Source organism: Thalassophryne amazonica, chromosome 3 (genome assembly GCF_902500255.1).
Source record: "Thalassophryne amazonica chromosome 3, fThaAma1.1, whole genome shotgun sequence".
Lineage (NCBI taxonomy): Eukaryota > Metazoa > Chordata > Actinopteri > Batrachoidiformes > Batrachoididae > Thalassophryne > Thalassophryne amazonica.
Genome location: NC_047105.1, coordinates 77120985 through 77138378, shown reverse-complemented (window position 1 = coordinate 77138378; position 17394 = coordinate 77120985). Strand labels below are relative to the sequence as shown.

Genomic DNA, 17394 nt, shown 5'->3' with positions numbered 1-17394 from the left:
TTGTGAATTGACTTCATTGCTTACTATTGTGATCTGCCGTGTTTGTTGTGCTTATTCACAACAGTAAAGCGTTGTTATTTGACTTCCTCCATTGTCCGTTCATTTGCGCCCCCTGTTGTGGGTCCGTGTTCCTACACTTTCACAACAATGGAGGCAGCCAGGAGTCCAACTGAGCTCCTGAAAATCTATGAACATCTTCAAAACTGGCACAAGATTAACCAGCGTTTCCCAGTTTGTGGTGATCTATACTGAGCAGCATGCTGACCCTGCCCCAGAGGCACATGTGAACTGTGCGAAAAAAAAAAAAACTCGGTGCGGAGTTTGTCCAGGTGTAAGAGCTACAAGCATATCATCTGGTTTGTGCACACTGAAAAAAAGAGCATGTTTGAACCAACTTTAAAAAGTGTTACAATTTGTAAAAACCTGAATGAATTAAGTTGTTTGAACTTAAGTTTGTAAGTTAGAGTTGATTTAACTTTCAAACTTAAGTTCAAACAACTTAATTCATTCAGGTTTTGACAAATTGTAACACTTTTTTAAAGTTGGTTCAAACATGCTGTTTTTTCAGTGCAGATGAGTCAATTGGATTTTTGTAGTTCCAGGGTCTTTTGGAACATGACAGTGGTATGCTCAGCCCAGTCTCGCATTTTTTTTATCTTCCCATCACGAAATGATTCAAATTTTCATGACGTTTTTTTTTTAACTCACTATTACTAACCCTACTCCTACCCCCAACCCTAACCATAACCACCCCTGACACCCCTGCTGCACTTTTAATTACGTGCACCCATCACGGAATACATTTGATTAATTTGTGCTCCCACAATGAAAATTTTGCACTTTTCGTGACAATATCACAAACCGATAGATTTATATTTCGTGCTGCTGAATCACGACATGCCGTGAGACTGGGTTGGTATGCTCCGTGGCAGATCTAGAAGGTTTGCAACCCCCTTCCCAGAGCCTCTGACCAAAGGTGTGATTAAAAAATGTGAAAGTTCTTGCATAAACAAAGGCTGCTAGATGAACACTGCTGCATGCAGTTACTGCAGAGCCCAGCTCCTCTGTCCTCGGGAGATTTCCTGTGTTTAAAATAAAAATTGTGCATTAAGCTTCCCAGAAAAAAAAAAAAAGCTATAAAAGTTTTTATAAAACTTTTTTTTTTAAGTTTCCAGGGGAGAAGCCCCTAAACCCTCCAGGTCAGTCCCATCCCCTTCTCTTGAAGTAAATCCGCCCCTGCATGCACTAAGGAATGCTCCTCTAGTTTCCATTTATACCCATTTTTGAACCAGCTTTCTTTTACATTTATGATACATTCTATATTTATAGCCCTATTACCAGTCGTATATTTAGGGGTGTTTGGCATGCAAACTGTGGGAACCCCCTGCTCCAAAGCTGCTGCAAGACGGATCTTGAAGACACAGAGGGTTCATTTTAAGCCCCCTCCACCACCCACATCTCCAATTTGAAAGCCGCCTCTCTACCGGGAGAGGAAGGCTCTTTTTCGGTCAGATGGCGTGCTGCAAATCCGCCCACGTCATTCTCCAGCCCACACAGACAGCAAAAAGGCAGCCAGCAACCAATACGGTGCGCCGGAGGAGGATTTCTGCCAGCGATTTCAGACCAAGTAACATACGCAAGGGGGATTTACAGCGCCAGTCTGGGCTGGGGACACTTGAAGCGCAGGATAAACGCGTCTTTGAGGCGGGTCTATTTCTAACATCTGGCTGAGAAATATCCTTTTCTTCTTCTGAGCTGCAGCAGGAATATTCTGTTTTGGAACAACACTACTCGTAGTGTGATTTTACCGACTTGAGCACGCAGGAAAGAAGAAGAAAGGAAAAAAAAAAAAAAAAAATCCCTCCCACATCTTGGCGGAGTAGTAAATCGGTTGCTGGAGAGACCCTCTGTGCGTAATTACGCCGCTTCCTCTGCGCATCCCAAACCAAACCTGGAGGTAAGATGATTAGCAATTCCAAAACCTTTAACCATGAAGATATTGGCATAAAAATGGGTTCTACATGTAGAAAACTGTGTTCTTGTTCCAAGATATTCCATTATTTTTCTGTTTTTCTTAGTCAACAAGACAAGCGTTGGGGGGGGGGGGGCATACTGTAGTCCAGAGGGTTTTTTTTAAAGTTTAGTATACAGAGTTTCTGCCAGCAGCTTCACATGTTTTCTTTCTCCTGCAGAAACTTTCTAGTGTTGTGTGCCATGTCTCTGCCACGCACGCTTGGGGAGCTGCAGCTCTATCGGGTGCTGCAGAGGGCAAACCTGCTGGCCTACTATGAAACCTTCATTCAGCAGGGCGGGGACGATGTGCAGCAACTCTGTGAAGCAGCGGAGGAGGAGTTTCTAGAGATCATGGCACTTGTTGGCATGGCCACCAAGCCACTGCATGTGCGTAGGCTGCAAAAGGCCCTCAGAGACTGGGCGGCCAACCCTGCCCTGTTCAGCCAGCCCGTCTCCAACATCCCACTTGGGGGCATCCCGCTGTTCAAAGTCGACGGGACAGGAACAAGTGGGTCAACAGGCGGTCCCAGGAAGTCTGTGAGTAATGGCCAGCCAGGGTCACCGTGCGACAGGGACGATCGAGCGTGTCTCACTCCAATGCACAGTGGGAGTCCAAGAAGTCCCTGCTCACAGGCGTCTCCGCAGCCAACGGAATCCCACTACAGGGAAAAGCTGTCACCTATGGATCCACACTGGGTCAGCCCTGAGCCAGATGGTGGCTACACTTTGGCCTCCGCATCTGGGAGAGAGGAGGAGCCGCCCAGTTCGCCTCTGCTATCAACATGTCCTTCAGGTCCCTCCACGTCTCCGAGCTCCTCTGCTTCTTTTGTCCCAGCACCTCTATCAGCCTGGCCTGGAGGACAGCTGGATGGAGAGACAGCACGGGCAGTGGTGGAGAGCGTGGAGAGGCTCCTCAGGACCTTACCCAGGTCAGACCCTGCTGAGGTGAAGACTCTGCTGAGGATGAACAAGAAGATGGCAAAGACAGTGGGGCATATCTTCAAAATGGGCTCACAGGATGTGAACAAGGAAGAAGAGATCCGAAAGTACAGCCTCATTTACGGACGCTTTGACTCCAAGCGGAGAGAAGGCAAGCAGCTCACACATCACGAGGTAAAATCATCAAACCACTGAGCTGAGATGAGATGTTTGAATGTATCACAGCATATTTCTAACATGTAAGTAAAAGAAAAGTCACATTTTAAACTTAAAGGGAGCTTTGATCAAATGTAACGTCTCTGCTGTCAGCATGTACTTTCACAGTTTAAAACCATTCTTCACTTTTTTTTTGCTTCTCCTCTTCCCTAGTTGATCATCAACGAAGCTGCTGCACAGTTTTGTATGCGTGACAATGCCCTGCTGCTCCGACGGGTAGAGCTCTTTTCTTTAGCTCGGCAGGTCGCGAGAAAATGTGCCTACACCTCCACGCTCAAACATGCTAGGTAAGGAGGACTTTTACTCTGGAAGGCATCTCGTGTTTGGCTAAACCTCTGCCCTGAAAAACACTTTTATTGTTCTGTTCAATATAGATTTAAAATTCAGTATTTATCAATCACTTTGTGAGACGTCCTTATAGGAAGACTGAGAACAGCCATCGGTTCGTCTGGAGCTTGATCTCAGCAGCCACTCAGTGGATTTCAATCAATCAATCAACTTTTTTCTTATATAGCGCCAAATCACAACAAACAGTTGCCCCAAGGCGCTCCATATTGTAAGGCAAGGCCATACAATAATTATGAAAAATCCCAACGGTCAAAACGACCCCCTATGAGCAAGCACTTGGCCACATTGGGAAGGAAAATCACACAAAATTTCCTTCATATTTTGTGTGATGCATTTAATTTAATCCTTTTAAAAGTGGTTTGTAAAGTTAGACCATACCTTGTGAAGTGCCTTAAGGGGACTTTGCTGCATTTTGGCACTATCAAAATGAATTGAATTGAATTGGTTTGAGTGCCAGTTTATGGCCTGAGTTTTTCTAATTTAAATTTTAATGCAGTCAGTTATTGCCCTCCTGCTGGTTCTGTGAAAACTTTGACATTTAGCAGTCATTGCCAGTTGTTTGAAGCACTCAGTGGGGGACGTGAATCAGATATGATTCAACTTGTTTTTTGAGAAAACCGGACAGAGCAGATCTTCCACAAGAGGAACATCAGTGTCAATGCAGTCCAGGCAGAGCAGTCCCATGTAAATAGTGTGTATGTGTGTGTGTATTTTCAATTAATTCATTTTCCATACCAAAATACTCTGATCAGGGGTCACAGGAGCGGGGACGTGGGGGGAGGGTGGTTGTGGGGAGATGCAGGGTACACCCTGGACAGGATGCCAGTCTGTTGCAGGGTCACATATAGATGTACATACGAGGTCTGTTAGAAAAGTATCTGACCTTTTTATTTTTTGCAAAAACCATATGGATTTGAATCACATGTGATTGCATCAGCCAAGCTTGAACCTTCGTGCGCATGCATGAGTTTTTTTCACGCCTGTCGGTTGCGTCATTCGCCTGTGAGCACGCCTTGTGGGAGGAGTGGTCCAACCCCTCAGCGGATTTTCATTGTCAGGAAATTGTTGAGCGACTGCCGCTTTGCTGCATCAAAAGTTTTTCAGAAACTGTGAGAGACAGCCAGGTGGAAACCATTCGGAAAATTCAGATGGCTTTCGGTGAAGATCTTATGGGCATCGTACAGATTAAGGAGCATTACAACCGGATTAAAGACGGCCCACAGCGGCTGAGGGCGCGCCGCGCTTCGAGCGGCCATCGACAGGCTGAAACGACCAGATCATTTCCAAACTGAATGCTGTGTTGATCCGGGACGTCGTCTGACTACCAGAGAAATGGTAGAAGAGGTGGACATAGCACTTTTTCGGCACATTACACTGTTACAGGAGATTTTGTAATGAAAGACGTGCGGCAGAATTTGCGCGTCAGGACGGAGCCGCGTAATGGCGCAGAACAAAAAGCACCTCCATGTTGGAAGTCTCACGGGACATGCCCAGCTCTTCCACCATTCGGAAGATTCAGACGGCTTTGGGTGGCTTTTCAGTCGAGTGAGTATCCGAGAAATTGTTGAAGATCTGGGCATGTCACATGTCCTGTGAGACCAACACGGAGGTGCTTTTGTTCCGCGCCATTAGCGGCTCTGTGGCGAATTCCTCCGCTCCTGTTTTCATGACAAAATCTCCTTTAACAGTGGAATGTGCCGGAAAAGTGCTATGTCCACCTTTTCTGCCATTTCTCTGGTAGTCAGACGATGTCCCGGATCAACACAGCATTCAGTTTGGAAATGATCTGGTCGTTTCAGCCTGTCGATCGCCGCTCAGAGCGCGGCGCTCCCTCCGCCATTGTGCGCTGTCTTTAAACTGGCTGTAACACTCCTTAATCTGTGTGATACCCATAAAATCGTCCCTGAAAGCCATCTGAATTTTCTGAATGGTGTCCACCTGGCTGTCTCTCACAGTTTCTGGAAAAATTTGATGCAGCGCTGCTCCAGTCGTTCAGACATTTTCCTCACAATGAAAATCCGACAAGGGGGGAGGACCAGTGCTCACTCAAAGCCTGCTCACAGGCGAATGGCGCAATCGACAGGCGTGAAAAAACTCACTCATGCGCACGAAGGTTCAAGCTTGGCTGATGCAATCACACGTGATTCAAATCCATATGGTTTTTGCAAAAAATAAAAAGGTCGGATACTTTTCTAACAGACCTCGTACACCTGCAGCCAATTAAGAGTCACCATTTCATCTAACCTGCATGCCTTTGGAAGTGAGAGGAAGTCAGAGCACCCAGAGGGAACCCAGAGGGAGAACATACAAAGTCCACACAAGAAGGTAGGAAACGATACCACACCTCTCTGTGAGGCAAAAGTGCTAACCAGTATTCCACCAGGCTACCTGTTTTAAATTATTTCTTTTAGACTATTTCATATCTTGGAAAATCAACCTGTGTTTAATCACAATGCGAAAAGCAATGTTTATTTTCAGAATTTCAAAAGCTGAAATTCTAATTATGTCAGAAGACATTCAAAGAGTCCAAACCTTCACCACCAAAGCCCAGCAGTTGCTTATTTGTTCTTAATTGTGTTTGTCCAAAGTTCAAGCAACATGACACTCACTCACTCACTCACTCACTCACTCACTCACTCACTCACTCACTCACTCACTCACTCACTCACTCACTCACTCACTCACTCACTCACTCACTCACTCACTCACTCATCTTCAAGTGCTTATCCAGGATCGGGTTGCGTGACATGACAATCAATGGTAGCTATATTTAAAAAGATATGTATTATTAAAAAAATCTAATATTTGCATCTGTATTATACTATAAACAATCTTCAACCCAAAGTTTGTCTCACCACAGATTTTATAGAATCCATTCAAGTGTTGTGGGGATAAAAACAAACTAACAAGCAAACAAGGACCTGTGAACTGACAAACATCCTGACCAGCACTGGATGACCTCGTGACCTAAATACTGGTACCATCCCATCTCACCTTGAAGTCAGGCTGAGTCACAGTTACTACCACGCCTCTATTCAAAGTACAGAATTTAAACTCAAATTACCAAATGTGTATAAACAGAATATATTTTAAAAATGCACAGTTATTAAACAACAAATCAATATGCATTCATACGAGGTCTGTTAGAAAAGTATCCGACCTTTTTATTTTTTCAAAAACCTGATGGATTTGAATCACGAAACCTTGAAACTTCATGCGCATGAAGAAGATTTTGCCATGAAAAGAGTGGCGGCGAAATTCATCGGCACGAAGCTGATGGCGCAGCAAAAGCGCCTCCGTGTTGAAGTCTCACAGGACATGTTGTAACATGTCCAGCTCGTCAACCATTCGAAGATTCAGACGGCTTTCGGTGGCTTTTCAGTCGTGTGATTATCCGAGAAATTGTGGACAAGCTGGACATGTCAGGGCATGTTACAACATGTCCTGTGAGACTTCATCATGGAGGCTTCGTGCCGATGAATTTCGCCGCCGCTCTTTTCATGGCAAAATCTTCTTTCACAGTGGAATGTGCAGAAAAAGTGCTGATGTCCACCTCTTCTGCAATTTCTCGGATAATCACATGACGGTCCCACATCACCACAGCGTTCACTTTGGAAATGATCCGGTCGTTTCAGCGTGTTGATGCCGACCGGAGCGCGGCGCGCTCTCCACTGTTGTGCGGACGTCTTTAAACCGGTTGTACCGCTCCTTAATCTGTGTGATGCCCAGAGGATCGTCACCGAAAGCCATCTGAATAATCCGAATGGTTTCCACCTGACTATCGCCCAGTTTGTGGCAAAATTTGATGCAGTCGCGCTGCTCCAGTCGTTTTGCCATTTCCTTGCAAAGAAAAAACGACGAGAGACTCCACCCATCCTCACACAAAGGCTGCTTACAAGCAAATGACGCAACCGACAGGCGTGAAAAAATCACGCATGCGCACGAAGGTTCAAGGTTTGCTCATGCAAGCACACGTGATTCAAATCCATCAGGTTTTTGAAAAAAATAAAAAGGTTGGATACTTTTCTAACAGACCTCGTATGTCCCATTATCGCGCGGGTTATAACCAGGGGGCGGGACCTCCCTTGAATGCCCATGGGGACCAATAAGGGAAGAATTTTGCAAAATAAGGTCCGCCTTTGTCACACCCATGTTGTGTTTTAGAGAAACGGTTTTACTCTTTTGTTTGAGGTTCTGAACGGAGAGACGTTCTTCAGAACATGGGCCTGTTATTCATTGTGACTTTGATTAAATTTAAATTGAGAAATATTTTGATCTTGTACTTTGTAACGGACAGTATTACAATAAGAACTTGGTAAAATTACCAGCATGGTATATAGTGGAAAGCACCATCCATCTGTTCAAACATAACCACAATTAGTTTTTCCTTCCCACTGTCACTTGGTCAGGGGGGTTAGTTAGGTTAGACTTGACTCGTGTGAAGCACCGTGAGACAGCATTGCTGTGATTTGGCAATATATAAATAAAAAAACTGAATTGAAAATAAAATCATATTTTCGCTCACAGAGACAATATTATTTACAGTATATTGCCATATTACCATTTTTGACAACCCACTGTCGCCAACTGAGAAAAGGCTCCAAGGAAGGCCCAGGATATGTGGGAGGGATTATATTTCCCAGATGGTTTGGGAACACCTTGGGATCAACCACAAAGAGTTAGAGGATGTGGCCGAGGATGTGGGATGAGTTACTTGGTCTTCTGCCACTGTAACCTGGCCCTGGATAATCATCAGAAAATGAATGAATGCATGAATACAGTTGTTATTAGAATTATTTGGCACCCCTGAATTTTAAGTACAGAATTGAAGAAATATTCAAATTAAATGCAAAAGAACCAGTTTTATACAATCAAGGTTTTTTTAATTGTCAAAAGCTATACTGAACAATAATAAAACAAAATGATCTTGTGATAAAATTAAAGAATAGACATAAAATGGAAATGAAACAGTTCTTTGACAGGTTAAGCGTTAATTCTCAGTTTTACAGCCAGTTTTCTTTAGACAAGTCAGAGGATAGTCAAGTCACTGAACATGTCATGGTGTTCATTTACATCAATCATTAATAAATACAAACAGTACTGTGTGGTAAATCTGTCAGGTAGTTCTAAAAAACTGAGTTACCATGAAAAGTCAACTAGTGACAAACCTCCAACAACATGGTGGAATGGAACACAGAAGGACTTTAAAAACTTTAATAACAATGAATAAATTAATAATAATAATAATAATAATAATAATAATAATAATAATAATAATAATAATAATAATAATAATAACAATAATAATAATAATAATAAACACCCTCCTCCAAAAGAAAAATTATAAAAAATCTAATAGAGGCAGTCAGAGTGTGAGAACAGAGTGTCGTGTGCCTTCTGGCAAGCTAACTGAAGTTTCACATCTTTTGTTTCATAAAATTGTTTTCTGTTTCACTTCACTATGACATGAAGCTGTATAAATGGTAACATAACAGACCAATGTTGCACTGAGCATTGTCTCAACAATCACATCCACAATAGCCTATATAAACCATTTAGAGTTGCCATGTGTGTCTTGGTGGCTTCCCTCACTAGCCTCCTTCTTGTATATTCATCCACTTTATACAATATACTGACTCCATACTGCTTATATTTCTCAGCGACTGATGGAAATGAAGTCCAAGAAATATTCAGTGACTTGGAAATGTTCATGTATCCATCAGCCGACTTGTCTAAAGAAAACTAGCTGTCACTGATTTTTTTAAGGTTGTTGTTAAAACCGCTTAAATGAGTTGCATCATTGTGGTGATGCACAGAGGCAAAATTACAAAAACTGTCAAATACTTATGGAGTTTACATTTTATTTCTTTATTTTTTTATTTCACTATACGAGGTCTGTTAGAAAAGTATCCGACCTTTTTATTTTTTTCAAAAACCTGCTGGATTTGAATCACGTGTGCTTGCATGAGCAAACCTTGAACCTTCGTGCGCATGCGTGATTTTTTTCACGCCTGTCGGTTGCGTCATTTGCTTGTAAGCAGCCTTTGTGTGAGAATGGGTGGAGTCTCTCGTCGTTTTTTCTTTGCAAGGAAATGGTGGAACGACTGGAGCAGCGCGACTGCATCAAATTTTGCCACAAACTGGGCGACAGTGCCTCCGTGATGAAGTCTCACAGGACATGTTGTAACATGCCCTGACATGTCCAGCTTGTCCACAATTTCTCGGATAGACACATGACTGAAAAGCCACCGAAAGCCATCTGAATCTTCGAATGGTTGACGAGCTGGGCATGTTACAACATGTCCTGTGAGACTTCAACATGGAGGCGCTGTTGCTGCGCCATCAGCTTCGTGCCGATGAATTTCGCCGCCGCCCTTTTCATGGCAAAATCTTCTTTCACAGTGGAATGTGCCGAAAAAGTGCTGATGTCCACCTCTTCCGCAATTTCTCGGATAATCACATGACGGTCCCGCATCACCACAGCGTTCACTTTGGAAATGATCCGGTCGTTTCAGCGTGTTGATGCCGACCAGAGCGTGGCGCACTCTCCACCGTTGTGCGGACGTCTTTAAACCGGTTGTACTGCTCCTTAATCTGTGTGATGCCCAGAGGATCGTCACCGAAAGCAGTCTGAATAATCCGAATGGTTTCCACCTGACTATTGCCCAGTTTGTGGCAAAATTTGATGCAGTCGCGCTGCTCCAGTCGTTCCGCCATTTCCTTGCAAAGAAAAAAACGACGAGAGACTCCACCCATCCTCACACAAAGGCCGCTTACAAGCAAATGTCGCAACCGACAGGCGTGAAAAAAATCACGCATGCGCACGAAGGTTCAAGGTTGGCTCATGCAAGCACACGTGATTCAAATCCATCAGGTTTTTTAAAAAAATAAAAAGGTGGGATAGTTTTCTAACAGACCTTGTGTTATAATTTATATTGTAACTTGAATCTCTTTGTTCTAAGTGGTAAAACTGGTTCAACCCAGTTTGACATGCACATTTTGTCAAATAACAGACTAAAAGTATACCAAACTAAGAATATAACCATTTAAGTAAGGGCCCTGTCCCACTGGCGTTTAGGAGGATTTGCGCATGAAATGAGGAGACAAAAGCTGAGCGTCCGCAACAAAGGTGGGCGGAAATGACAAATGTCCCGGGGTGGATCAGCAAATACATGAGGAAGAAAAGCGGATATAACAGGGAACAGAAGCGAAGGCGACCGCGGAGGCGCCCCCATGAGGGGCACAGCGCCGTGATGCACTTGCTTCATCCGTGCCCACTCTGTCTGCATGCGCGACATACCATTTGCGACCGTGATGTGGCCGTGCTGGGCACACGTCATATCTGTTTTGCACGCTGTCCCGGTCTGCCGCCAAGCCGCGCCAACCCGTCGGTTGCGGATATCAGCGGATGACACGGGATATGAGGCGCGTTGGTTGTGTATGTCCTGCGTATGTCTTCAGTATGTGTTCAGGCAGTGATGTGGATCTCATCCGCAGCAGGATTTTTGAGCCGCTCAAAAATCCTGGCTGGGGACATGCGTGCCTCTGCGGATGATCACGGACGTGTTCGGATGGCGGCCGATTCATACAGGAATGTTACACGGTTATTGCGGTTGTTTGGCGGATGTGGGCCACTTTTGTGCGCATTCCATCAGCAATTCCTCCTAAACGCCAGTGGGACAGGGCCCTAAAGTAATTACTTAATATCAAAACAAATAGCAAAGAAAACAAAATAACAAAATAATATATAAACAACCAAATATATATAAACCTGCCAAATGCTTAGTTCAAGAAAACGGGCCAAAAACGGGCCAAAAACCTTATGTTTCTGGTGAAGGCAGTTAAGTAAAATCAGGATCTTTTGACTTTGACAGAATGCAGAAAAATGATTTTTGTTCATAAAACAGTATATTGCAGTAATTAACAATTAGACTGGACCAAAGTGAAATATCTTTAAAGGTACATTATCATCCATGTCTGTTGGATGTTTGGTTGGTTAGTCAGTTGGTTGAGCTATGACCATGAACACTCAAGAACTCTGACCAGTTTTCATGACACTTGCTGGAGGGATGAAGCCTGAAAGAATCCAAGGACAGGTCCAGTATATTAATTTCTCTCATTAACATTGCAAGGTCGGGCATTTTTCTGTTTTCAATTTCTCATGAAATAACAGAACTCAGTTTAATATGAAAAAAAAATCACACAGATGTCAGACGTTTACATGCATTCGTTGTGACTATGAAGGCCTAACACTATTCTATGTAGGCCTAACTACCATTATTTAATGCTTCGATCTTAAATATGATCAATCTATCTTTATTAGTTGTACCACAGGCTTTTAAGGTGGCAGTAATTAAACCATTACTTAAAAAGCCATCACTTGACCCAGCTATCTTAGCTAATTATAGGCCAATCTCCAACCTTCCTTTTCTCTCAAAAATTCTTGAAAGGGTAGTTGTAAAACAGCTAACTGATCATCTGCAGAGGAATGGTCTATTTGAAGAGTTTCAGTCAGGTTTTAGAATTCATCATAGTACAGAAACAGCATTAGTGAAGGTTACAAATGATCTTCTTATGGCCTCAGACAGTGGACTCATCTCTGTGCTTGTTCTGTTAGACCTCAGTGCTGCTTTTGATACTGTTGACCATAAAATTTTATTACAGAGATTAGAGCATGCCATAGGTATTAAAGGCACTGCACTGCGGTGGTTTGAATCATATTTATCTAATAGATTACAATTTGTTCATGTAAATGGGTTATCTTCTTCACAGACTAAGGTTAATTATGGAGTTCCACAAGGTTCTGTGCTAGGACCAATTTTATTCACTTTATACATGCTTCTCTTAGGCAGTATTATTAGACGGCATTGCTTAAATTTTCATTGTTACGCAGATGATACCCAGCTTTATCTATCCATGAAGCCAGAGGACACACACCAATTAGCTAAACTGCAGGATTGTCTTACAGACATAAAGACATGGATGACCTCTAATTTCCTGCTTTTAAACTCAGATAAAACTGAAGTTATTGTACTTGGCCCCACAAATCTTAGAAACATGGTGTCTAACCAGATCCTTACTCTGGATGGCATTACCCTGACCTCTAGTAATACTGTGAGAAATCTTGGAGTCATTTTTGATCAGGATATGTCATTCAAAGCCCATATTAAACAAATATGTAGGACTGCTTTTTTGCATTTACGCAATATCTCTAAAATTAGAAAGGTCTTCTCTCAGAGTGATGCTGAAAAACTAATTCATGCATTTATTTCCTCTAGGCTGGACTATTGTAATTCATTATTATCAGGTTGTCCTAAAAGTTCCATTTCAAAATGCTGCAGCTAGAGTACTAACGGGGACTAGAAGGAGAGAGCATATCTCACCCATATTGGCCTCTCTTCATTGGCTTCCTGTTAATTCTAGAATAGAATTTAAAATTCTTCTTCTTACTTATAAGGTTTTGAATAATCAGGTCCCATCATATCTTAGGGACCTCATAGTACCATATCACCCCAATAGAGCGCTTCGCTCTCAGACTGCAGGCTTACTTGTAGTTCCTAGGGTTTGTAAGAGTAGACTGGGAGGCAGAGCCTTCAGCTTTCAGGCTCCTCTCCTGTGGAACCAGCTCCCAATTCGGATCAGGGAGACAGACACCCTCTCTACTTTTAAGATTAGGCTTAAAACTTTCCTTTTTGCTAAAGCTTATAGTTAGGGCTGGATCAGGTGACCCTGAACCATCCCTTAGTTATGCTGCTATAGACTTAGACTGCTGGGGGGTTCCCATGATGCACTGAGTGTTTCTTTCTCTTTTTGCTCTGTATGCACCACTCTGCATTTAATCATTAGTGATTGATCTCTGCTCCCCTCCACAGCATGTCTTTTTCCTGGTTCTCTCCCTCAGCCCCAACCAGTCCCAGCAGAAGACTGCCCCTCCCTGAGCCTGGTTCTGCTGGAGGTTTCTTCCTGTTAAAAGGGAGTTTTTCCTTCCCACTGTCGCCAAGTGCTTGCTCACAGGGGGTCGTTTTGACCATTGGGGTTTTTACGTAATTATTGTATGGCCTTGCCTTACAATATAAAGCGCCTTGGGGCAACTGTTTGTTGTGATTTGGCACTATATAAATAAAATTGATTGATTGATTGATTGACTATTGGGCTTTCAGAGATTTGACTGAATAGTTATTTTTATGGGGCAACATACATCGAGAATTAAGATGTTTGTCATTGATGTTATTTTGTGACTATACGTCTGAGACCATGGGTCATCTACAGAGGAACAGACGGATCATATTTGTATTGCCTGCTTGATAAGAGGGATTCAATACAACTTTTATATGGTGTGTGGTTTTATTTTTTTTTAAATACATCCATGTCCTTCCTGATATCAGGCAGTTTCCCGCAGCTTTCACATGACAGTGATGGTAGCTCAATAGTAAAGTTTCTGACTGGCAATCAGAGCTTTTGGAAAGGGTGGGTTTGATTCCCATGGGTGGCATGCAATTTATTTTTTTATTTTCATAGCAGCTGCACAATGTGGTTACACTTCGTGCAGCTGCTGTGAAAATCTGCTGTGTTCCCGCATGCACGAACCGTCACACCGGGATCGTGCACGCCTGCTGTTGGTGCGATGTGTCGTGGTTCACTCATACGAGCTGTTACGATGTGAGTCGCCCTCAGTTGTACATATTCGCACTATGTGTGAAGGGGCCCTTAGTGTTGTGCATGAACCATGAGGTTGGGTAGTTTAAATATCAGAAGGTGCCATACTAATAGCAATTTGTGGTTTGCATACGGCACTGTATCAACAACAACCTCTTACTTCATTTGTCCACGTGGTCAGCTGCAGAATTGAAGGTATCAGTTTTAGAGTGTGGGCTTCTTTCTTAGATGGCAGTCTCTTAGTCCATGCTGATGTAAAACTTGGCTTGACTGTAGACAGTGACACAGGTGTTTGAGCAGCTTCCAGGTCATGGCAGGCCCATGGCTTGTTGGCTCTGGGTTGTTCTGAACCATTGGAATCAGTTTCCTGTTAAGAGAGAATGACAGGTTGAGTCTTATTCCAGCAAAGTAGCCTCCAAATAATTTGTATTTACATACAATTATTTCAGCTGATCTTCTGCTGTTTAGAAATGTTTCCAGGATTTTCTCATTTAAGGGGGTGTTGCTCAATTCAGTGAATGCTGTCAAACAAAGCCTTAACATGTTGGCACAGAGAAGCTGCCAGCTGTAGTCAGTCATGATCGTTTATGGGAATTTTGCAGACAAGGCCTTGGCAACTTAAAAATTTTTTTGAAACTATCAACATCTAAAATCTAAATGGCTATATGTACACTGTAAAATCAAACGTGTTGTTTCAACTCAAAACTATTAGACTTTATGTCATTTTGATTAAAGTCATGTTAGAATAACAAATTATAGTTTTCACTTAACTTAGAATTTTAAGGCTGCCCTTTCACTTGTACTTTTGAATTGACACATGTTTGATTTTACAATGAATAAGTTTGACACTGATCTGATTGAAGAAAACCCAAAGATAAATGAAGACTTACTTATTCACCAAATTGTTTTTTTTTTTTTTTTTTTTAGAAAAGCTGTATGTTGTACAATCATTTCGCCCCAGAAAAAGAACAGTTCAATGAAATCCTAATGTTACCATTACATTCATGTCTACAGTGAGTCAGTATGAATAGGTAGATGCGGATGTGGCACTGAATAATGCTGCAGATTCAAGCAAGTTCAAATAAGGTGGCTATATTCATTTGGAGGTTTACAGGCGGTAGAAAGTTTGGAAGATGGGTTGGGGGTTAAGATGGTTAATGGACCTGTTGCTTCTTGGTGGAGGTATGCACACTAATGAATGCCCCTGTAGTTAGCCTTTTATTTCTTAAAACACCAATAGTGTTACAGAATTATACATAATATAAACAGAAATGCTCACAATCAATAAATTCTGAGTAATTTAAAAATATATATTTTTAAATATGATATTCTAACTCAATTGCAGTGAGACCCATCTTCCAGTTCATGGTACCAGTTGTATAAAAGTTTTGTTCAGTGTGATGTGTTTAGAATTGATGATTTTCTTCCTACAGAACGAGTGCAGATGAACTCAGTTTACTCTCCCAGAAGAGAGTGAGAAATGAGGTGAGTTATTAGAACACAGCTCTGCAAAGATACAGCTGGAGTCACTGCAGTTTGTAAATGTAGCACAACAGCAAAGGTCACCTGGCGTTTGTTGTAGTGCTTTTGTGGTGTGTTTTAGGCAGAGAGTGAGACGCCACTTCTTGCAGTGCAAGGGTCAGAGGGTTTGAACCAGAGGTCAGAGGATGACAGCTTATCTGCAGAAAGCTTGGACGGCACACCACATGGTAAAAACTTCAGATAGACCGTCTTCTACCTCAGACAATCGTGGTTCCTTCAGGGTAATGATATCAGTGTTTTTAAAGATTGCAGTTACACCCAAGTGCATCTCTCTCGCCAGATATGAGCTCACAGCGTAACCAGTCACCATCTCCCCATCTCCCCACCGACACCTCCAACCCAGCCAGCTGGAGTCGCCACCTCATACAGCAAACACTCATGGATGAAGGATTGAGATTGGCTCGGATGGTGTCACACGATCGGGCTGGCAAGATCAGCCTGGGGTCAGATGTGATACACGCCACAGGTGACTTCTCACATACTGACTTTCTGGTATTACCTCAGTAATGCATACATTACTGTGATCTGGACTGTAGCATAAATATGGAGCTTCCCAAAAAAGGTTTAGATCAGATGATGTCAAGATGTAGCATGACATTTCCAGTTCTTGATATATTAGAGCCATTTTCTATCAATTATTGTTATTTGTTGGTTTTGGTTTATATCTACTGGATTTGACAGGTTTTGGCACCAAATTTAGGAAAAAGCATTGAGCAGTCAATTTGAAATGGATGTGCACTGATGAGCCATTTGGGAGCACATGTCACATGTTCTTGATATATGATGCAGTCATTGGATTTCTTCAGTGGTCTGGGTATGAAAGCTGGCCATTCATTTATTCATTTTCTATACCCGCTTACCCCAATCAATGGTCAAGGGGGACTGGAGCCTGCTCCAGCAGCAGTCACAGGGTGTGAGGTGGGGTACACCCTGGACAGGACACCAGTATATCGCAGGGCCACATATAGACAAACACATTCACACTCTCACTCACACCTACAGCCAATTTAGAGTCACCAGTTCACCTAACCTGCATGTCTGTCAAAGTAGGAGGAAGCCGGAGTACCCACAGGGAACCCACGCAAACACGGAGAGAACATACAAACACCACACAGAAAGAAATTTGGCTATTGCCATGTCCATTTTTTTCTGATGAAATTACACACGTTTCAGGGTTCCAAGTCCTCAGGTTGGCTGGTCAGTTTGGCTTCCTGAGCTGAAGTAAAAAAAGGAAAATCACAATCAAATTCTTTTCAAAAAATTAAAAATTTTATTAAGCAGAATGACATCTCCACACTTCTGTATTTGGAAAAAAAAAATTGTGACAGAGCATATCATGTTCTATTTTTAGTAAAACTCCCAGGGAACTATAAATATTTCAATATTTATGAACAAAAAAAATTGCTATAACCAGATACAGAGATTTTAATGGTATATTCATTCATACCATTTATTGTCAATACCCACTTACTCCAAGTAGGCAGCATGGTGGGTTAGTGGTTAGCACTGTTACCTCACAGCAAGATGGGATCATGGGATCGATTCCCGCCTGTGCATGTGGGTGTGAATGTTTTTTTTTTATGTATATGTGGCCCTGTGACAGACTGGTCCAGGGTGTACCCCGCCTCATGCCCTATGACTCCTGGGATAGGCTCCAGCTCCCCCATAGACTGTCTATAT

At 42.6% G+C, this 17394-nt stretch overlaps 1 protein-coding gene across 1 annotated transcript in view; it reads left to right on the top strand.

Annotated features, from left to right (window-relative positions):
• Positions 1 to 1385: 1385 nt before the first annotated feature.
• nab2 (NGFI-A binding protein 2 (EGR1 binding protein 2)) overlaps positions 1386 to 17394 on the top strand; it is a 39639-nt gene continuing 23630 nt past the window's right edge. The window contains exons 1-6 of the mRNA XM_034166876.1: positions 1386 to 1953; positions 2193 to 3126; positions 3322 to 3455; positions 15606 to 15657; positions 15776 to 15881; positions 15995 to 16180. Coding sequence (XP_034022767.1) covers positions 2215 to 3126; positions 3322 to 3455; positions 15606 to 15657; positions 15776 to 15881; positions 15995 to 16180 — 1390 coding nt within the window. The 5' untranslated portion in view covers positions 1386 to 1953; positions 2193 to 2214. The remainder of the gene's footprint in view (positions 1954 to 2192; positions 3127 to 3321; positions 3456 to 15605; positions 15658 to 15775; positions 15882 to 15994; positions 16181 to 17394) is intronic.